General features: G+C 41.3%; 4 protein-coding genes across 4 annotated transcripts in view; 1 reads left to right on the top strand and 3 right to left on the bottom strand.

Annotated features, from left to right (window-relative positions):
* On the bottom strand, positions 1-4,250 carry LOC134099821 (lipopolysaccharide-induced tumor necrosis factor-alpha factor homolog). Its single transcript, XM_062552839.1, has 5 exons — positions 4,176-4,250; positions 1,976-2,141; positions 1,660-1,752; positions 1,338-1,518; positions 1-989 (listed from the first exon to the last, which is right to left on the bottom strand). The coding sequence occupies exons 2-5, from the start codon at positions 2,133-2,135 to the stop codon at positions 881-883; spliced, it is 543 nt and encodes a 180-aa protein (XP_062408823.1). The 5' UTR covers positions 2,136-2,141; positions 4,176-4,250; the 3' UTR covers positions 1-880.
* An 859-nt stretch (positions 4,251-5,109) lies between these two features.
* On the top strand, positions 5,110-6,770 carry ndufc2 (NADH:ubiquinone oxidoreductase subunit C2). Its single transcript, XM_062552442.1, has 3 exons — positions 5,110-5,361; positions 6,330-6,473; positions 6,599-6,770. The coding sequence occupies exons 1-3, from the start codon at positions 5,223-5,225 to the stop codon at positions 6,646-6,648; spliced, it is 333 nt and encodes a 110-aa protein (XP_062408426.1). The 5' UTR covers positions 5,110-5,222; the 3' UTR covers positions 6,649-6,770.
* Positions 6,771-8,013: 1,243 nt separating this feature from the next.
* Positions 8,014-8,734, bottom strand: thrsp (thyroid hormone responsive; the record flags this gene model as incomplete). The annotated part of the gene is given in 1 exon segment (XM_062552908.1): positions 8,014-8,734. A coding segment is annotated over 1 exon segment (423 nt). The 3' UTR covers positions 8,014-8,231.
* A 4,715-nt stretch (positions 8,735-13,449) lies between these two features.
* Positions 13,450-15,114, bottom strand: part of guca1c (guanylate cyclase activator 1C) — a 3,221-nt gene continuing 1,556 nt past the window's right edge. The window contains exons 3-4 of the mRNA XM_062552898.1: positions 13,804-13,891; positions 13,450-13,642 (exon numbers count right to left, since the gene is read on the bottom strand). Coding sequence (XP_062408882.1) covers positions 13,512-13,642; positions 13,804-13,891 — 219 coding nt within the window. The 3' untranslated portion in view covers positions 13,450-13,511. The remainder of the gene's footprint in view (positions 13,643-13,803; positions 13,892-15,114) is intronic.

Genomic DNA, 15,114 nt, shown 5'->3' with positions numbered 1-15,114 from the left:
GAATAATCAGCTTTATTGGCCAGGTTTGCATACAAAACAAACAAGTAATTTGACTCCAATTAATCTTTGCTCTTAAAGTACAACACTCAAACAAATAAAACATAAAAAAAACAGTAAGAATAGAATGTGGGCAGTAGAATAAGGCTATGTAGCCTAGGAATAAATACAATATGTACATTTGCAAATAAATATGTGTGGGATAGGGCAAAATGCAATTATAAGAGTCAACGGGGCAGGGCAACACCTGCTGTATCAGATCAGTCATAATGGTTGTCAACTTCATGTAAGACACATGTAGCCGGATGCTGTAAACTCGCTTGAGAAATAAGAATAAAGATGCTGTACAAAATAAACAGTGCAAATACAGGGACACGGTGACAGATACTGAGACTGACCTTCAGAGCAGCCTGAAGATCAACGATCAGTATTTGTTTTTTGGGTAATGTGTTTATTTGGAGTAGCCTACAGTTGCTTTGGCACTTTTTGAGAGGCGCACACTGAGGAAGGCGCCAAACCAAAATGCGTTTTTGCAATAAAACACGGTTACGTATGCAGAAGTGCGGCCTTTTTTCTTTTTTCTGAATTAACATATAAATTTGGCCAAGCACTCTGAAAAGACACAAAAGAGACTGAGTGAAGCCTGCTCCTACCACACAATTCACTGAGAGTTTACTAACAATGGTGATGACTAATATGTTGGCAGTGACAACAATGATGATGATGATGATGGTGGCGATGAAGATGATGATGATGATGATGAGTGTCTGATTTCCTGTTTGTGTATGTAAAAGTTCTGTATGCTTATGAGGTCCTTCTGTGTGTCGTTGTGAGACACTGTTCTTTGTAATCCACAAAGTGTGTGTGTGTGTGTGTGTGTGTGCTATTTGCGTACGAAGATGCCAATGTGACGATTGCAATGGGGGCAGGAGTGGTGGACATCTTTGCATCCATCTATCATGAACGGGATTAAGCAAAATCCACAGATCAACCTGAGAGTGTGAGAGACAGCAAGGAGATACATGAGGGAGAGGGAAACAGAATGATGATCCTTTTGGAACACTTTATCAATCAGAAGATGGTCTGCGTGTTTGTGTTTGTGTGTGTGCATTGTGCGTGTGTGTGTGTGTGTGTGTGTGTGTGTGTGTGTGTGTGTGTGTGTGTGTGTGTGTGTGTGTGTGTGTGTGTGTGTGTGTGTGTGTGTGTGTGTGTGTGTGTGTGTGTGTGTGTGTGTGTGTGTGTGTGTGTGTGTGTGTGTGTGTGTGTTTGTGTGTGTGTATCTGTGTGTGATGGGGGCGTGTGTCTGTGATCTGTGTGTAAGAACCCTGTCTGAACCTTACCCCAGCAGTGTGAGTAGCAAACAGGTGGACCATGCGGCCATGCCGGCTTTGTGGGTGGTGTTGGTGGTGACCTGGTGATGGCAGTGTGGACACAAGGTCACCGTGGGACTGTCGGCCAGTGGTGCAGGCTGAACCTGAACCACCACTACTGGCTGGCTCATTGTTTGGGTGGCAACCATCACTGGAGAAATGAGAATTGAGAGATTTTATCTCTGAGTGTGTGTGTGTATTTCTGTATATGTGTGCACACATGTGTGTGTGTGTGTGTGTGTGTGTGTGTGTGTGTGTGTGTGTGTGTGTGTGTGTGTGTGTGCATGCCTACCTTCTTGATGAATCACCACATTTCCTGGAATGGACAGGACTGGGAATGGGTTTGCAGGGTTACCATGGTGATAGGCTTGTCTTTGAGCAGTATCTACCAAAAAACAGGAAGTAGCTCAAATGGTCAAAGTCTCAAATCAAAGCTGCCACTAATTGGCACTTTAGCATGGAGAGAAATGTCATATTCTTTTAAAAAAAGACAAATCTTTAAAATTGTGAATACTTTGTGCTTGCCATTCATCTCGGTTTTAGTGGTGCACATGTGAACATGTGTAGGCTATGTATTGTATTTCCTAGCCTAAGATATGTTCCGTTACCTATTTCATTGTAGCTTGGTGGATAGGCTCCAGCAGAGTAGGCAGGTGGAGGTGTGCTGGGCAACTGTGCTGAGCTGGGAGGGTATGCACTTGCCTCCAGGTATGACGGGGGTGGGGAAGCGGGGAACACAGCAGTGTCTGTGAATGCTGGATTATCCATCAGCACCTGTGATTTTAGAAGGTAGGGATTAACGGGTGTGTCGAAGAGGAATCTGCCTCGGTGTGTGTAGAAGTGTCTATATCGCCACACACACATATGCACATTCATTCCCAGTAGAAAGATGGGTAATTTAATGATCGCCTCTCAAAACATCACATTGAGAACAACATTATCATTCCATAAATCTGATTTCTGCCCATATCAGTTTATGCATTAAAATAAACCTTGAAATCAGGGGATCAACATCATCATGAGCTGTCCCTTGCAGCCCTCAAATAGTAAGTGAAGGATTTTACGGATTTCAGATTGACCATTGTTATACCAGTAATTACAAGATCACTAACTACTGTGTAAGAGTAATCTGCTTCAGTATGTGTACATGTGTCTACAGTGCTGCTTGAAAGTATGGGAACCCCTTGAACAGTTTGGAGTTTTGTTTTATCGTGTTTTTCTTAGTCTGTCATCGCCAGGTTTCAAATATGAACTGTGTGTATATTTATCAAATGCATGGACTTGTTTAGAGGTAATTGCGTGAGAAGGCAAAAAATCGTGAATCATGGAATTGATAAAGAAAAGTGAGTGAACCCACAGCTGCATTGGTAAAGTCAAGTAGGTAATTGATTAATGCAAAACATATTTGGGTGCTGAAATAATCAATTAAGCATGCTGCACTAATCAAACAGACTTCCTTTGGAAAGGGTTTGAGCAGCCATGATGAAAAAAGAGGAAATCCAGCCGACCATTGTTGTGCCAAGCATAAGCACAGGGATCAATAATGCCAAGAGGAAAAGGAGATACAGTATCATGGAAGTGAGTATAATGACAGCCCAGACCTTGATGGCATCTGAATAGATACTGTAGGTCTAATCAGACGAAACTGGGGGAGGGTTTCTATAGAAGGAAGCCTCAGCTGCTCTCAAGAAACTTTCAGAGGCCTTCTGGAAGTCCATTCTTTGGACAGGTAAGTCCAAAATAGAATGGCCTGGTCACAATCCAAATTGTTACGTTGGGAAGAAAGCCAATACCAAGAAAAGACCCCCTTTCAGCAGTGATGCATGGTGGAAATGTGGAGGCGTGGGACTGTTTTTCTGCTTCTGGACCTGGACGACTCTAGATTTGCTGCCACTAGGGATTGAACACCATGAATTCTTAGGCCTAGCAACCAATTCTTGATCTGAACCTCATGTCAGTAAGGGAGATGAAGCTAGGGAGGAAATAGATTGTACAACAGGACAATGACCCTATTGTTGAATATATAATGAAACTATATAACTTTCTTTTGTTTCTGTCTATTTCTTGGGAGGTCAGCTTTACAAATTGGGGTCTGGCTGTGCATTAAATAAGGTTATTTAGAATCAGAAAAAACAAACAGCTGATGTGTGGTGGTTCACAAACGTTCAAGCAGCACTGTACACACACACACACACACACACACACACACACACACACACACACACACACACATACACACAGACAGAGGTAGTCAGAACACACTGTTCATGCCCAATATGATGAATCATTATTAAATGGTTATAACAATTGATTAATCAAAAAGAGCACTTACAGCAGCTGTTCAATATTGTGCTGTTCAGTATCAAAGTGGATTATCTATGATCAATTTGCTATGATACCGACACTGTCAACGTTGGTTTGTTTTTCTTTTGAAATCCTATGTTTTTTTTTAATTACCTAATGTTAATTTTCAGGGTAAACAGGAACTCCAGTATCCCTGTGTGTCTAGACTATGGACCAGCAGAAAACTTAAACATGAGTTTTGAACAGTACACACAACAGCATGTGTCCTTAGTTTAACACAACAAAGGTGGACAGTCTGCTCATGGTAGGAAATAGTTGAAAATTGCCATCTTTTAGCCAATGAGACACAGAAATCCTGGCATAACAATCCGTAATCAATTCATTCCACACACTCTCATCCTCTTCACTTTCATTTCACACTAACTCTGTCTAACTCTACTTTGAATATGTACTATTCCCTTCCTGAGTTAATTGGCAATAAATTGTGGCAAATGCATGACTTACCTCACTTGTGAGTGTATTCACCTGTTACACGCCGAGCACTGGAACATAGTGCATTTTTCTGACATCACCTGATTCCTCACCCAACCAGTTCACCTCGTCTGTGTTGCAGAGAGAGAATGAGAGGGGGGCGGGATGAATGACTGAGTGAATGCCTGTGTGTGTGTGTGTGTGTGTGTGTGTGTGTGTGTGTGTGTGTGTGTGTGTGTGTGTGTGTGTGTGTGTGTGTGTGTGTGTGTGTGTGTGTGTGTGTGTGTGTGTGTGTGTGTGTGTGTGTGTGTGTGGTTTCCATGATGCATCTTTCCCTGAATGGCTTGGAACCTTAAGTAGCCTATGTTGTGTGCAAGCATCTGTGAGAAACACTGATTCTGATCTGTCATCATGATCATCAAAGCTAAAAAGAGATGTAGGCTATTTATAGATTTACGTATGGATTTATGGATTAGCCTACATTGCATCTAAAGCTAAAAATGTTCATGGAATGGAATGGAATAGGGAGGCTGCAAATGCAGTCTGTGTCTGAAATTCTGTTTTAAAGACAAATATGGACACTGGTTGTTTATTTGGAGAAAGGGAGGGAGTAGGCCTAAGCAATGAATGTTATCTGTAGGCTATTTGTGGCATGGCACATGGACAAAAAGCTACATCATAATTGTGATCATGTGTTATGTAGCCTAATATTACTGCTAATAAGTCTAATGTTTTGTATAGCCTATGTAGCCTATCATAATAGCCTAAATGTTTTGCTCTGTCCCATTTTACTATGAGTTATATTATTGTTTGTTTTTAGACTTAAGTCAGGCGATACTCTAGTGTAGTAGGCCTATGAAGGTTATAAAATAAACACACTCTAACCGCATGAGGTTGAAGTGCTGAACCGGCCAGTTTCGCACGCGGAACCCATATGTCATTGGTGTAAGTTCCTAGCCGGAACGTTGTGTGTGTTGTACATTTCCCTCCAAACACTGCCCTTGGTTTCCTCTGCGAGGTGAAATACAGGCCAACTGAGTTGTTGTCGGTTGTGTTTGACTTTAACTCCTGTCTTTAAAGATGGGGCTTGTCCCCGAAGAAGCAAAGGTGCTCCCTCCACCTGGGCTTGCAAACATAAATTCAGTTTGGCTCGGCATGACGGGTTTGTTGACATCAATGCTGCACAACACTCTGAAGCGAAGGCCTGCCATTATGTCCGGTGAGTTGCTATATAGCTAACGTTAGCCGCAGTTGCTAGCTGCGATTTTATTCTTATAAAGCGTACGGTCAGTTTTTATTGATTCGCAAATTAATCGTTGCGTTGTTCAAATAACGGGTTGTTGCCATTTTGACATAATGTGCAGTCTACAGTTGTTAAGGTTAGCTTACCGTTATTGTATGTACATTACAGGAAGACACTAACGTTAGATTGCCTAACGTTAAATGAATGTCATTCAAGTTATAATAAAGTAATACACACAATAAACACATGCCTCTTTCAAAGTCCATGATTGGACCAGTGACCTGTGTTCAGCCTTTTGGGTAATTCAAGCCACGACAGTGAACCAGGGTTCTTGTCTTCATTTTCTCCTCAAAAGAAGGCTACTCCAGATCGAAGTCACACAATGATGTCAGAATTACACAAAAAGAAAAAAAACGTCAGGGCGTGGGTGGGTTGATCCCAGACCCCCTACTGAGGTTTGGTGTACAAACATGTCACCTTTTCCGCCTACTCTTTCAGACCTCTTGCAGGTCTGAAAGCCGTTCACACCTAAGTTAACCTGGGTTCAACCCAGGTGAAGAGGTGGATTGACAACACCTTGTAGAAGCCTTGGTGTGAAAGGGGCATTTCTAGCTGGTCAGTTATATTAGCCCTGTAGGAAGTCCAGAAACTCTTTTATTTATAGAAGTATCAGTGTTTGCAATCAGATAGCTTTGATAGCAAACTACCTAATGGTTAGGTAATGTGATGAGTGTGGCTTTAGAGCAGAGACCATACAGTCTATGGTATTGTGATAAACATATATATTTCTTTTTTTGTTTTCCAGTACAGGTTTAGATTATGTGATAAGCTGTCTAATTAGTAGTATTGGCTGAATCACGTTGCTGCCTCCAATTGGTATGTGTAGTTCAGACGTATGGTCTACTAAAACTGAATTGCAAGTAAACATGTTTTCTCCTCTGAAGGTCTCCATCGGCACACCCTGCTTGTAACAATCGGGTGGTTTGTTGGTTATCACACCACCAAAATTGTGAATTACAAGCAAGCCAAATTGGACCGGGAAATGATGTCATATGTCCGATCCCACCCTGACGACTTTCCTGAAAAAGGTAGTTAACCTGAAATCTATGATTATCTCCCATATTGATTAGCCTTTTGATGCATCTGAAGAGACCATTGATATATTTGTTGCGTTTCTGGCATTATGTTCATTTCTGCCCTTTTGTTTCTGCAGAGAGAAGAACATTTGCTGAGATAGTGGAGCCTTTCCATGCAATCCGTTGATGCATCCAAGAATGCAAGTGTAGACGTTCCATGGGTGGTTGTAGTCTACTGTTGTGTCATACACTGCTTCTAATACAATGTATTATATTATACGTCATATAAAGAATAAATATTGTTGTCCATACCGGTATTTTGTCATTATTGTGTTGTGCTATATGATGGAGCCAACTGTTTTGTTCACTGTGTAAGAGTCAGATGTTGACTCATTTGGAATAATACTGTGCAAAAGGATAAGAATAAGGAAATACATTGTATGTACACAATGTTGTAACACCAAACATTCTGTGTTGTTCTGGTTCCTGGTCAATTTCAGTATCAAGCCTCCATTGGATTTGTTTTACAATGACGAATCTTGCAAAGGGAAAGGGGGAACAGTGGCCATTCCCCGCCCAGGCCAATAACCCTGGGCATGTCTAGCCTGCCAGAATCAGCTGGCAAGCCCAGCTGTGATAGTACCTCAAGTACCTCAAGAGCTTTTGTCTTCACCGTGATTTACCCAAAAGCAGACCCGGGCCCTGCCATGCCAAGAGCATATTGGCATAGGGTGCAATGAGGAGGGTCCACCCAAAATGTACTGTATGTCTCTATTGATCCTCTTCATTGTAAACACGAGTGGGAATTATAGTCTTAGTTCGCCTCATCAAGGCTCTTTGAATATAAATATTTGTTCAGAAGAATGAACTCATACAGCTGTAGTTCACTGATCAGATCTGTCATATGTGTGCTCTGCTTCTTCCTACTTCTGATACCAATGTGTCAGAGCCAGCCATGTCAACAGCTGCCCTCTTGTGAGATGATACTGTAGATGATTATGATAGCATTGCTATCAAATATAACACATATAATGCTGACCTAAAGGTACCCACAGACTGAGCAGACTTCAAAGCACTAGCAATGCCACTGCACTGACTGGCCATTTAGTTGCTTTGTGTGGCTTTCTTTCCACTTAATCTAAGAAAGGTATTCTTTTTCCTACAGTTTGTGATCTCTTGAAAACATTTAATAAGATATGTCATTGCTACTTATTGGCTAAAAATTAAAGAGGAATGTTAATGTTTTGAAAACATTTTGGCTGCCAGTCTAAAGTATGCCCACCAGGTGGCAGTAGCTGACTTGAATGTCAAGCGTTAGCAGTGACTAAAAACGTCTGCAAGTGGTTTGTGAGTTTCTCTGACACTGATGTTGATGCATATCAATCTCAGCTCATGGCCATTCAGAGGAAAACTGTGATGAAGAGCTTCATCCCTTCAAAACAGTTTGACAGTAGAAATGGATGTTACTAGAGACAACGGATCTAGAATGGATCACAGGAATGGCTGTGTGGAAGGCATATGATAGCCTAAAACAAATCAAGAGACTCAGAGATTAAACAACCATTACTTTACTTCACTTTCACAAACTCTGCTATTTTAGCATAAAGCTTATGTAAACATGTTGACTGGTATGGTTGGCTCTCATGGTTGTGTCCTGAAAGATGTTTTTGTTCAAGAAGCACATTGTTACATTGTTACATAGAAGTCATTAAAAAAAGAGAGATATAGCTTATTGGCTGCATGATGCAATCAGTCCTCAGCATTAATTTTTCAGTTGCTAATGCCAATGATGTCCATGTATTTGGCTGTGAGGTTCTGGGAGCTCTTGGTGAGGTGGCCCATGATCTTGAACAGCCCCTTGAGGTGGAACTGAAAGAGCGCCTCGGGGTCAGCGTCCAGCAGGGGCTCCAGGCTCTTGTGCAGGGCGGCCTGACCTTTGACCTTGGCGTCGCCGTGGGGACTGACGAGGCCGCTGTCCACCGTGGTGCGTATGGCCCTGAGCATCAGGTAGCAGTCGTACAGGTCCTTGGCGTCCTCGAAGGCGGCGTCCTGCTCCAGCACGTCGTCGGACGGCACCTCCCGCAGCAGGCTGGGGATGAGCACCGTCTGCTCCATGTTGTGCACGGCCATGCTGTAGCGCTTCAGCGACAGCAGCAGGGAGTTGCGACTCAGCTTGGCCTCGGCAGACTGCATGGTTCCTGGGTGTTTTGAGGGGCGATGTCCTGTCGATGTCCAAATGTGGTGGTGTTGTTGTTGGTGGTGACAAGACAGGCAACCAGACTGCAAAACAAGGCAATGAGCTACTCATGTCCTGCTGCATTTATAGGCGAACACTGAAAGGGGTGGGCTGCTCCTGCCAGTTGGGCAATGGAATAGCCTGATTTGGGAGAGAACACTGGCTGCTAGAGTGATGCAAGCTCTCCCACGGGTGTTTGACTTTCACGTGGTTTCACTTCGGCTCGGGGTGTCTGCCAAGGTCATCAGACAGAAGGCACAGTGGAGGGCACTGAACTGTCACGCAAGTTCAGCTTGGCCCATCTCAACCACGCAATGTGTCAATGTACTCGATGGAGTAAGAGTTGTCTCCCAAGCATTATTCTGTTTGCTTTACCTTGACTATGCCATGACATGTGATGTAAGGATATCTATGTTTTTCCATGTGATTTGTTTGATAGAAGCCAAGTTGTTTGGTAGCTTGATACTATTCATATAAAAAGAAAGTGAATGAACTAATCTCAAATATTTTCTATAAGGTTACAGGTTTATTATAAAATGAGATTATCTTTGGATAAGATTATCTAAAGATGGACCTAGAAGACATATGTACTCATCTCTAAGTAAATGTTTTAATACAATAACCTCTTCAATGGCCTCAGTGTATGATCCCTATTGTAAAACTATAAAATATTGAAATGCTTATTATAGAGCTGAATGCCGGTACTGTTTGTTTTTGACAGGGTTACTGCAGTACAGTTTGAGCCGTGCATCTCTTATCTGTCCAGGAGCTTTTTTCTTTGGAATCATGTTAAAAAAAACAAACACAGAGTTGGCAAGCACACTTTTTTATTTGCTCACAAGCTATGTCAAAATGTGTGTCGTTAATAGACTATTGTATGATTTTAGTTTGACTTATTTGTGGTTAAATTAACATATGAGTTCAAAGTAAGGATATCATAAAGGTGAATCATTTGAATTCATAGTGTTTTGAATATTATACTGTATGTTTTTAATGTGGATTTGAAAATATCAACAGTGCCTGTTTCCCTCGGAGGGTCCTTCCGAAGACAGGGTGCACGGAAGGCAAATGCTCTTTCACCAACTGATTCTTTCTTGACAGATGGGATGACCAAGAGACCAGCATCAAGACAGCGAAGAAAAAATATAGAATGAGTGACAAGACACAGCCCTGCGAGATACCAGTATTTATAACACAGCTGAAGGATTTAAGACTGTTCACTCTGACATTTCTTTTAACTGTTCTTAGCCTAATCCTAAACAGTAGGGTTGTGTTACAGTAATATATGTAATATTAACACATATAATATACTGCATGTTGTGTATGTGCTTCATTAAGGGTTCAGGCTACTAAAGGTTCTGGAAATGTCTTGAAACAGTTCTAGTTGATAGTGGACTAGTGCCACAAATAAATATTTTTGAAATACTGTCATTAATTTATATATTCTTTAATTCTACATTTTAATTGAGTCTGGATAATTGCTATTCTGGAAACCAGACACTTCTGAGAGCTCATTGTCCAGATGTTTGAAAGTAGACTTCCTTCAACAAAAAAAGTTGTGAAACTGAGACATTATGACATTTCACCATCCCTAGTTGTGCAATTTAATCCCCAGATTCTAAACCAGTCAGGCCTGCCAAGTGATCACGAGAGAATACCCCTGAAAAGATTACGAGACTAAAGTCTCTCTATTATGCACTATTTTGCCAACAGTGTTGGGTCACCTAATGAACTTAAGTGCCATCCCATTCTTAATCCATAGGGTTTAATATGACGTTGGTCCACCCTTTGCAGCTACTGTACAACAGCCTCAACTCTTCTGGAAAGGTTTTCAACAAGGTTTATGAGTTGTGTTTATGGGAATTTTTGACCATTCTTCCAGGAGGGCATTTGTGAGGTCAGGTCACACACTGATGTTGGATCTCCGCTCTAAATCATCCCAAAGGTGTTCTAATGGGTTGAGGTCAGGAGGACTAATGTGCATCCGTCAAGTTCATCCACACCAAACTCTGTCAGCCGGGTCTTTATGGGCCTTGCTTTGTGCACTATAGTGCACAGTCATGGTGGAACAGGAAGGGGCCATTCCCAGGCCTGGCCCTTTAGTTCCCTAGAAGGTCCCAGCTGCCTTGTCATTGTTGATAATTGATCTCCATTTTGATATATGATTTCTTTTTTTTAAAAAAAGTAAATCATGAAAGCAACAAAGATAAGGCTAGAGGAGCTTTTGGAGTTCTCCGGCTCCCACTACTGACCATTTATAAACTGCGAGCATGGCAGTATCACCGAGGACACCGAGGTCATTGCCTCAGTATTTTTTTCTTCAAGTTCCGATTAATTTATTAAGTAAAACTAGCTAACGAGACCATTATCATTGCCTCAGCTCACCGTCTGGTGTCACGTAGCTTAGTCACATGGCCGTATCTACCACAGAGGACACTGTTATTTCTTTCTTTAAGTTTCGTTTAATTTATTAGGAATTGCTGACGAGAAGATTCCTTGCCTCCACGTGTGTCAGGTGACATGTAGTTGCAGACAGACCTAGGCTTCCACTGACATGTCAAAACAAATGAAAAATGAATGGTTGAATACAATACAGATGCAATAGATGCAATGAGATGCTTACCATAGCCTACTGGAAATGTTGAAAACTCTGAAAATGCTGAAATTCAGGGGAGATGCATCTAGCTAACCTGCACTGAAAATTAGCTATTTTCATGTTATATAGGATGGATATTTAATGTTGTGATGATATTATCTAAGCATGGCCCAAACATTGTCAAATTATATCAGCTATTGCTGCAGCCTATGAATTCATTGTTGTGCTCCTTGAGACATTACATGATATCTGCATCATTTCACAGTCAAATATTAATTTAGTTTATCCTGCAAATGCAGTCATGGTTAAAACTGTTACTGTATACTCTTCCACAGGAATGCTTTTGACTCAAATGAATGGGATCAAACAAATGAAAAGGCATGGACAAAAATGATGGTACCTAGTGGTGTGTTGCACAACCTTTAAAGGCAATCACTGCCAACAAGTGTTTTGTAGCTTTTAATGACACTTTGCATCTATCAGCAGGCCCACCTTTCCTGCCCTCTTAGTATTTTGGCCAAGGTATTATGGTTCTTTTTCATAACGGTGAGCAAAGTGCTCCAGGTGTCAAGGGATTGAAGGGCGCCTTCCATAAACTGCATGTTTCAGCTCTTTCCAGAGTTTCAATGGGACTCAGGTCATCATGAAATCGGCCCATTTTATGATAATTAAGTGTTTATTTCATAGCCATTTCTGAGTACTTTTAGCCATGTGTTTTGGTTCATTATCCAGTTCAAGAACTCATGACGTGTGACACTAAGCTTTCTGACAAAGAGCAGTGTTTCACTCATTCTCTGAACATAGATGTGATTTGCTTAAAAAAATAAGTTTTGTCTCAGTCCAAAGGACATTTCTCCTATAAGGATTGTGACTCCATGATATGCACAATATGTGAAATGCTCAAATTTGCTCTATATCCTTCTGTTGAGGCCGAGGTCAGTTATCCTCTTGCAGCTACACCCAGTGAGGTTGTATACGGTCCCATGCTCCTGAAAAAGCTGTAGTCAGTGAGACATCACATTGGTTTGAACTGCACCTCTAAATTGCCCGAATGGCTCATTACAACTCCAACTAAGCCTGAATGACTGAAGAAAAGATCAAATATGTTTGCAATAATAAGGTGAAACAGGCTGCTCTCATCACATAATCCAATAATGACATCACGATATCAGCACCCATAGATATGGCTATTGTGACAAGGAAGAGTTAAGACTCTAACTTTAAAGGCAATGGTTGCTTTTATTGGTACCACAAGTGTACAGCAATTGCTATAAGCACATTTGACCACACAGACCTATTAGCACTAAGGAATGCAATTTCAGATATGTACACATGTTTGTCTTACAATTCTTTGTGAAAGCAATCTGGACAAAAAAAGAAGTGTCTCTTCTTGCAATGTCTTTTTCAGGAGGACTATCCATGACTTTTTCAGTTGAACCAGAAGATTGATCCATATCACTCAACATTTTAACACATTTGACGAGTTTCAACTTCCGTCTCAGCAATGTCATATGACCAGCATTTAACATTGAACGTCGACACAAAAAATACTGAGATGCAATTTCTTACTCCTTAGCTTTACCTTGCCTGGGCTTTTTTCTTCCGCAGTCAACATATATAGGCAGCTTTGAGATCCTTATGGCATTAAAGGATAAAGGATCAAGCCTATGTAGCACGCAACAAGATTCACCCACCGGTCAACCCCTTCTCTCTCTCCCACCTTAGCTCATGATCTCTCACCGAGCGATTATATGGTGTGTCCATGGCTACCAGCCTTCTCCAGCACCGGGACCAAAACATGTACTCCCAGCTGGAAGGAGAACCAAACCAGACCCCTTGTGTGCTGGACCAAAAGACCACAGTGCAATATATCTCAGTGAGATGACTTCTTATCCATTGGCCCAAAGAGATGTCTGGTCTTCTCTGAGAGGGATTGTAATGACGTCGCAGGCACCACAGAGCATAAGTTGATGCAGGCAGAAGTGATCGGGGCGTGCTATCGCGGTCCACCATTAGAGGATTTGGTCATTTCTTTAAAAAAAAACTCGCCAAGCCTCCAAGTCTGTCCCATCTCCCTCATACATTGTCTTTTTTATCGGTTTAACCACCATATCTTCTTCCTTCTTTTTTTAAAAAAAAACAATAGGGTTGCATTCCTTGGGGCCAACCCTCTCAGACAAAATGGCTTTTAAAAATATGGTTTTCCCTCTTGTGAAAGTCACTCTTTAGGCTTCTGGCCCTTGACTATGATTTCCAGGACGTGAGTGAGATCCATCATCTTGGTCAGCATCTCCATGATGTCTGGATGCTCCTTCGCCCCACTGATAAACTCTTCCAGGGTAAGTTCTCCTGGGGAGACCAGAGATATAGGGATGAAGATGTTGTGTTAGTGAGCTTTCAAAGAAGCATAACCTGATACATCATAATCTATATCACTTTACAGTATATCAACATCTTCTGCATTGACCTCTCTGATGATATAATTCCGCTAAAAAGGAATAGCTTCTTACCCTCGCCGTTGACATCGACCCTTGTGTAGATGAGTTCCACTATTTCCTCAGGAGGGATGTCATATTTACGAGTGATATCTTGAATTGCCTGGAATGAGAGTGAAGAATACAATATTTGAATCCACTGGCATTCTCCAGGAGTTGTGACTTACAAAGGAAAACTGAGAAATACCACATCGCTATTGCTAATGAAATGGCCTAATTCAATATCACCAAATGCAAGAATTGTAGGCCTATACTCTTGATTGGAAAATGCAACATCTTTGATGGACTTGGATTGGCATGACTATCATCACATATCTTAACCCTCATGTTGTCCTAAAATCTTACGACGTTCGTTGTCCTTGGGGTCAATTTGACCCCAGCTACAAAAAACTCTCAAAAATGATTAAAATTATTTTTTTTACCCAATTTTTTTTGTGGTAGGTACTTAACAAGAGTGTAATAACCACTATCAAAAGCCCTACAAAACAATCCCACCCCCCCACACCCCTTTATGAACCCTGGAACCCTGACTGGCAATATGGCCAATCCAGTGTCAACAGCCCAAAGGCTGACTTTTTGGACTTTTTCAGACCTGCCAAAATAACTTATATGTAATATGTACTTGTATATGAAATAATGATAATAGCTACATGTTCTCATACTATTACAATAATAATATCCATAATTTGTCAAATATTCATTTTCATCATGTTTCATAAAAATGGGGTCAAATTGACCCCAATACCCCAATTTTTTACAGGACATTGGAAACATATTTTTGTGCAAATTTCATGTTTACTCTGTTGTACCCTTCAAATAAGGAAAAGTCATGAAACTTGAAGCAAAACAAAAAAAGTGAACCATATATTTTATGATGTTAAACACTGCTTGGGGTCAAATTGACCCCAAGGACAACATAAGGGTTAAATCTGTCAATGCTTATCAGCTATGATAAATCAATTGGACACACTTGTCCCAGACCCAATTTAATTGCCCACTTGCCCCAGACTGCAAGGAAAGCTGCTTTAGTTAACAATTCAGTGGTAGGAGTGTTTGTGTCATTTGTACTCATTTGGTCATACTAATCGTCTGTTACGATAAATTGCTGAGAATTCAACGCACAGAAAATCCAAATGACACTCAGCGTGCATATTTTGGACTCAGAAGAAAACATATTCTTAAAGGACTACAACGTAGCCAGCACATATGAAAGATTATCTGTTAAAGGTTACCAAAGGGCCATCAAGGATTTAGGTCAGACTTAGGGGCAATGTACCGTCAGATTAGAGGTAACGGCGGGTCTATCAGACCTCTGAAGCCTTCAGA

This window comes from Sardina pilchardus, chromosome 13 (genome assembly GCF_963854185.1).
Source record: "Sardina pilchardus chromosome 13, fSarPil1.1, whole genome shotgun sequence".
NCBI lineage: Eukaryota > Metazoa > Chordata > Actinopteri > Clupeiformes > Clupeidae > Sardina > Sardina pilchardus.
The sequence above is the reverse complement of the archived record's forward strand: the minus strand, read 5'-3'. Positions and strand labels throughout refer to the sequence as shown.